General features: G+C 45.9%; 1 protein-coding gene across 3 annotated transcripts; it reads left to right on the top strand.

Moving 5' to 3' along the window:
• The first annotated feature begins 926 nt into the window (after nucleotides 1–926).
• Nucleotides 927–5707, top strand: MRPS33 (mitochondrial ribosomal protein S33). 3 transcript variants are annotated; one of them, XM_083401588.1, is made up of 3 exons: nucleotides 927–1036; nucleotides 2885–3149; nucleotides 5555–5707. In XM_083401588.1, exons 2-3 carry the CDS (start codon nucleotides 2932–2934, stop codon nucleotides 5658–5660), a joined length of 324 nt encoding a protein of 107 aa, XP_083257714.1. In that variant the 5' UTR covers nucleotides 927–1036; nucleotides 2885–2931; the 3' UTR covers nucleotides 5661–5707. The 3 variants fall into 3 exon arrangements, with proteins under 3 accessions (XP_083257714.1, XP_083257713.1, XP_083257715.1); XM_083401587.1 differs by having other exon boundaries at nucleotides 934–1036; nucleotides 2798–3149; XM_083401589.1 differs by having other exon boundaries at nucleotides 985–1036; nucleotides 2868–3149.
• The last annotated feature ends 1041 nt before the right edge of the window (nucleotides 5708–6748 follow it).

Genomic DNA, 6748 nt, shown 5'->3' with positions numbered 1-6748 from the left:
AGAAATACACTGGCTGTAAAGCAAGACACTTCAGCAGACTTTCTTATACCCCCAGACTTCCCCAATCGGCTAGCAAATATTGCTTGCTTAACACATTTTATTGCTTGCTAAACATTCCTGTCTTTCTGCTAAGCCAAGCACTCCCTCCCACCTCCTTGTACACGTGTCTTCTTTTGCTAGCTAAGCATTCCCTTCGTATCTCTTCTTATTCTTGCATTACTTAAAGCAGAAGCAAAGCAGGAAACATCTTGCTAGTGGTTTTTAGTTGACAGCAGTTTTTGGCTAGGCAGGAAACGACCTTCTGACCTGTAACTAGCATCAGCAGTTTCAGATAGCTGGTTAGACAGGAAACGGCCTCCTGACCTGTCTGATTTAGACTTTGCAAATAACTGCATTTTTGGGTTTGAGCTTGTGTAACCATCCTAGCAGAGTGCCGGAATTTACTATGTGTAGATAATATTTGAGAGCAACAGAATAAAATATTGAGAGAAACCTTTCCCATCTCCCTTTACAGCAATGTTTGCTCCAAGTGTGTAGGATTGGAGCGTAACACGTGCGCACCCAGATTCCCATGTAAACCCACAGGCTTAGGACTGTTTGTATGAACAGCATCCCAATCCTGTGCAGATGCGGGCACGTGTAAACAGAAAGCCCCATTGGGTTTTTAGTCCTCTGTAAAGTGCATACAGGAGTGCCTTGAGCCCCCTGGCTTTAATAGACTTAGGTGTGCGCCATAGTATCTCGGCTACACGGCACAAGTCCTGCCAGCCGCCTAGCTGGCACTTAAGGAGCAAACGCGCTGCAGCTCCTCGCTGCTGAAAGAGGAGTTCCGCGAGCCTCTGGGTTCCGTACGCTGACGTCACTCCCAGACCCAGCCGAATGGCGGCATCCTTTGGGGATGCGGCGCATGCGCGTGCTCACCTTCCAAGGTTCCCCTCGGCGGCGCCTTCCGCTTTCGAGATTTTGCGCGCGGACTCGGACCCGGAGCGCTTAGGAGGAAGCACGCTTCCTGCAGGCGGAGGAGCGCTTGGGGCAGGTGAGATGCGGGAGGGAGCGCTTTGCAAAGGGTCGCTCCTGCTTTCATTTTCCCGGGAGGGTTGTGAGCCAAACCATTTGTAAACTCCCAGGAGAGAGTCCTGGGAACGGACTTGCGGGTGCATTTAACTTTGGAACTGGGTGCGTTTAATTTCATATCCCCGGAGCGAGTCACATCCGTGCGCGCTTCCTTGCATTACGCTAGGCTGAAATCCGTACAGATCGCGATGGGATCTCTGAACTGGATGGGGCTTGCTCTCCAGGAAGCGCACTCCAGAGTCCAGCCTTGCGTCAGAATGGTTAGGATCCGTTTGCCGGGAACAGATACAGTATAGGCTTGCAACCCGACGTGCCCTTCCCGTGAGAGTAAAGGTAAAGGGACCCCTGACCGTTAGGTCCAGTCGTGGCCGACTCTGGGGTTGCGGCGCTCATATCACTTTACTGGCTGAGGGAGCCAACGTACAGCTTCCAGGTCATGTGGCAAGCATGACTAAGCTGCTTCTGGCGAACCAGAGCAGCGCACGGAAATGCCGTTTACCTTCCCACTGGAGTGGTACCTATTTGCACTTGCACTTTGACGTGCTTTCGAACTGCTAGGTTGGCAGGAGCAGGGACCGAGCAACAGGAGCTCACCCCGTCACAGGGATTTGAACCGCCAACCTTCTGATCGGCAAGTCCTAGGCTCTGTGGTTTAACCCACAGTACAGTTCTTGTGAGCAAACACGCCCAGGCTCCTCCTGCAGTTTCTTCCTCCTTGACCTTCCCTCCAACTGCTTTTCTTCCCAAAAGGTTCACCTTTCTTTCCCTAAGATATCTCTCTTTAAAGAAGTCCCTGCTATATGGAATCCTTGTACTGGGGCTGGTGAGAGGTAGAGTGCAATTGAAACAGCATCTGGAAGGCCGCAGGTTCCTCACCCCTTTTCAGTCCAGGGGTCGCTTTCTCTTCCCAGCAACTTTCCAGGGCTGCATGCTAGCAGTGGGGACAAACGCCCTAGGCGAAAGCAGTTGGAGCAACAAATACAAATTTTGCCTTTCAACAGAGTGCCAGTTTCTTCACACAGTCTCATTGTCTCGCACACCCGTCTTGGTCCTCCATCCAGAAAAGCACGACGCATTATGGCCATATCTGCGCTATACGTTTAATGCAGTATTGTGGCACTTTAAACAGCTATGGCTCCCTCCAAAGGATCGTGGGATATGTAGTTAAAGGGTGCTGGGAGTTGTAGGAGACAACCTAACTACAGAGCTACAGTTCTCGGGTTGGTTTAACAATCAATTCTACCCAGAGAACTCTGGGAATTGTAGCTCCATGAGAGGAATAAAGATCTCCTAACAGTTATCAGCAGCTTTAAATATATAGTGCAGATGGGCCTATAAAAGTTCAAGCCAGGCAAAAGAACTCAAGGAGATGTGAAGAAGGGCCATTAGTAATGGGACAAATATATGCAAATGCTTAGACTTCTTTTTAGTTGCTGGGAGTTTGAACTAGGAGGCTACTCCAACCTGGTGTCGTCTAGATATTCTGGACTGCAGCTCCTCCCATCAGCATCAGCTGGTATAGCCAATGATCAAATATGATGGCAGCTGTTGTTCAAAGCATGTGGAGGACACTAGGCTGGCGAAGGTTGGGCTATGGCGATAGCTTAATGGAAAAGGTAAGTTTTGAAGGTACAAAATGTTTTAAGAATATGAAGGCTTAATGAGAATCTTTAGAAGAAATTTTTTTTAATTGCAAGGCACTTTGTACGTTCTTTTAAAACAGAGGTTGAAAATGGAAGTAGACATTTGATTGAAACGTACTCTTGGTGTACTGGACTGTCTCACTGCTGCAGCCTCCCCCCATTTCTAGTGAGGAGGTGTCCACAATTCCATGTGCTGCCCAGTTTGCGCTTGGAGATGTCGTCCAATCTTTCCTACTACGCTTTACGGATGGCCCACTTGAGCGCTCGGATATTTGGAGAAGTGGCTCGCCCGACTGATTCATCGTCCATGAAAGTCGTGAAGCTGTTAAGCGAGCAGCCCTATGCGAAACGGAAGGAAGTTTATGGCTGGTATCCTCCGCACAATACCTACCACAACCTCATGACGAAACTTCGCTACTATGGCCTCTACAGGTGATCCAGGCGAGGGGGTGATGATGAAGGGAGAATAGGGGACTGAGAGGAGAAGGTGGCTCCTTATAACCTACAGCTGGTGAAGGTGGTTTGAACCTGCTTCTTTGCTTCAGGCAGAGAGGAAGGAACCATGTGTTTTGTGTACACAAGATTCCAAATTCAGGTCTTTTTAGTGGAATCAAGAGAAGGGAACTTTCTGCCCTCCAGTTTTTATTTATTGATTCATTTATATACCACTGGACTACAATAGCCAACGTGTTTTACAAAGATAAAATACAAAAAAATTAAAATCAGTTAAAACTATAAAATCAAACATCAATTAAAATGCCTACTGAATTAAAGTCTTCAGCCCAACAGGGAGGGGGCTGGTCTGACTTCAGCTGGAAGGGAGTTCCATAAAACGACCCACAACGCTGAAGGTACCTTTATTGCTGGATATGAGCCATGGTTTCCTGTTTTCTCTGTTATCAGGCCAGCATCTTCCAAACAACATTTTAAGCCATGAAATCAAGCATTTTTTGACATCATACTGGCTTCAAAATGCTTTTCGCATAACAGACAGTGTATGCTGCTATTTTTAAATCCGGTATAACAGCCATCCAGGTGTTCTCTGTTGCTGGGGAGAAAATGTCACAGCTGCCCATTTCACAGGAGGGCATCCCTTTGGCGCAGGAAAGATGTAAATTACACACTTGGCTCTTGCAAGCACCTTTCTTTAGCAGGTCTCTTACTCAGAGATGCCTGCATGGGTTCACAATCTCACTTTTCAGAAATGCATTTGGCTGCAGGCAAATAGTCAGTAGGCATTTTATGGGGGTGGAACAAAATCACGGCCTGAAAGGTACTTCATGAACATCTAATAATATTAGCAGCTTGACAGCCTTAGGCAAACGACATTATCTCGCTAATGGACAAGTAGAGCAACTCGGAAAGGTAAATCAAAATTAAAGCTCTAATTCAGTTCAAGGCTCTTTAATCAAAGTTGGCTTTATTAAAAGGCATACTCTGATCCTATGAAGTGTAAGCAGAATGCTTCCTGCAGCCAAACAAGATACATGAAGCCATTTCTCTTTCGAGTCTCATTAAAGCACTCCCCCCCCCCACCAAAACTTTTCATGATCCCTGGCAGTTTTAATAATACCACAGTGACAGAAGGGTACAAGTTTAAGTAATGTGTTAAGCAGGAAAACTAAAAGGATAAGTAGTGAAGGATAAAGAGTACTTCACAGGAAATCTTTTTTCTTGGCTGCAAGGGGAATTTGTATTGCTCTTAGCTGAGGCATTTCTGTGAGTCTCTGCATAGGCCATCCTGTTATTGTACCTCAAACATGGATTCCTGAAAGGCATTGATCTCAATTTCCATTTTATGAAAGTTTATTCCTAGCCCTCATGGTTGTGACTTGAAAATTGTGAACTATGGTCAGTAGCATTGCTACCATTAAGGGTCAAACTTAAATATTTATGCTCTATAACTCTAAGAAGTTGGTTTTATTAGAAGATGGGTGAGATGTCACCTTCTTACATATACTTACCTCTTCAGGTCACCCTTGAGGTTCTGGTCTGGTTCACACATGATGTTAAACCATGGTTTGACTGATTATCCACACCCTCTCCAGCAGCTTAACTATGGCTTGTTTGCTGCTACAAACCATGATTTGAAGCCAGGGTTTGTTGCTGGTATAAGAACCTTGGTTTATTTTTTTAACAATGACTGTGTTGCATGCAAATGCAACACCCTTCTTTAGCAATGGCTTGATTGGGCCATCCCATTGGAGATGTTCATTAAGCTTCAAAGGCAAAACATCCAGAAAACAAACCCAAGCTTTTCACAAAACAAGCCATGCATGGTTCGTTATCTGTGCTACAGCTTACCCAGGCTTTTGATAGCTGAAAGTTCTGCCCCTCGTGACCCTGAAATCATTGATTTCAGAGTTTTTAACTAGTTTTAAAAGGTTGGTTTTAACGGATTCTAGAAGTTTTAATAGTGTTATTTTAGTGTTAACATGTTTGCCCCCCAGGCCTCCTTTTGGAGAAAGAACAGGATATAAATTTAATAAATAAAGTCAAATCATGCCTTGTTGAAGAAACCATGGCATAGTGTTATGTGCAAAGCTGGCCTATAGCTCTTTGAGAAAACACTCGCTAAAGAACTAAACATGAGGCTCGCCTCCTGTTTCTCATTCAAACCCATCCAACATTATGATGGCTATCCCATTTCATGTAAGAAAATAGTGCAACTAAATACGAGGCAAAATGTGCAGGCATTGTTCTGATCTGTTTAGTTTGAAACTTGCCTGCTCCCACTTTTCAATTATGTTCCTCCCCCTTAAAAAAAATAAATTAAAAAATCCCTGTGGATACCAACGCTTCAGTGCTTTTAACCAGCTTTGTTTCTTTCATTTCAGAGATGAACATGAAGATTTCAAAGACGAGATGAAACGGCTGAAAAAGCTGCGCGGGAAAGGACGCCCTGTGAAAGGAGAAGGAAAGAGAGCGCTGAAGAAGAAATAACGCTGTTGTTGCAGTAGACCTTGTATTTAATAAACACATCTTGGACAGATGGTGACTGTTTACTAGACTCTCAGAAGGCCGGGGAATTTATCTCAAGATGAGGCATCCTTTGCAAACATCTTGCCCCTCTAACATAAGGAAGAGAAAGGCTGTAACAGATTCATCTGCATGACCCTGTCAGTTTTGGTGGTGGTGTTAGCAAAAAGAGGGTGGATTCCCTCGCTGCTGGGGTCAGCAAAGGGGGTGTCCTGAGGACTCGCGGCCTCCGAGGGTGGGCCAAGGATGAATGTTGCCCACAGGAGCCAACTCCTAGGGACAAAGGTCCCTTCCCCACCCCAAAGAAAAATATTTGAAGGTGCCAGGCCATAGTTGACAAACAATGCCATTCAAATGGTGTGCATGCCCTGCGTCTTGTGATCGATTATGCAGGGTGGGGGTTACCTGGGCCCTCCCAATATTTAATTCAAGTTGCCACCCTGATGTTGCCCCTGAGCAAAAATAGCTTAGCTAGCCGGTCCTGTTTAGTAGTATTATCAGTAGTGGTAGTGGAAGTAGTACAGTGGTACCTCGGGTTAAGTACAGTGGTGCCCCGCAAGACGAATGCCTCGCAAGACGGAAAACCCGGTAGACTAAAGGGTTTTCTGTTTTGGAGGTGCTTCACAAAACGAATTTGCTATGGGCTTGCTTCGCAAGACGAAAATGTCTTGCGATTCCTGGGGTTTCCCCCCCCCCCTTTTCCCAAGCCCCTAAGCCGCTTAACAGCTGATCTAAGCCTCTTATCATCTGATCTAAGCCGCTAATAGCCTTTTAGCAGCTAATCCGCTAATCCCTTAAGCCTTTAATAGCCGCTAAACCGCTAATAGCACTAATCGGCTAATGGGCTTGCTTCGGAAGACGAAAAAAACCGCAAGACGAAGAGACTCGCGGAACGGATTCTTTTCGTCTTGCGAGGCACCACTGTACTTAAATCGTTCTGGAGGTCCGTACTTAACCTGAAACTGTTCTTAACCTGAAGCACCACTTTAGCTAATGGGGCCTCCCGCTGCCGCTACGCCGCCAACGCACGATTTCTGTTCTCATCCTGAAGC

This window comes from Podarcis tiliguerta (genome assembly GCF_965153285.1).
Source record: "Podarcis tiliguerta genome assembly, chromosome: 10".
Lineage (NCBI taxonomy): Eukaryota > Metazoa > Chordata > Lepidosauria > Squamata > Lacertidae > Podarcis > Podarcis tiliguerta.
The sequence above is the reverse complement of the archived record's forward strand: the minus strand, read 5'-3'. Positions and strand labels throughout refer to the sequence as shown.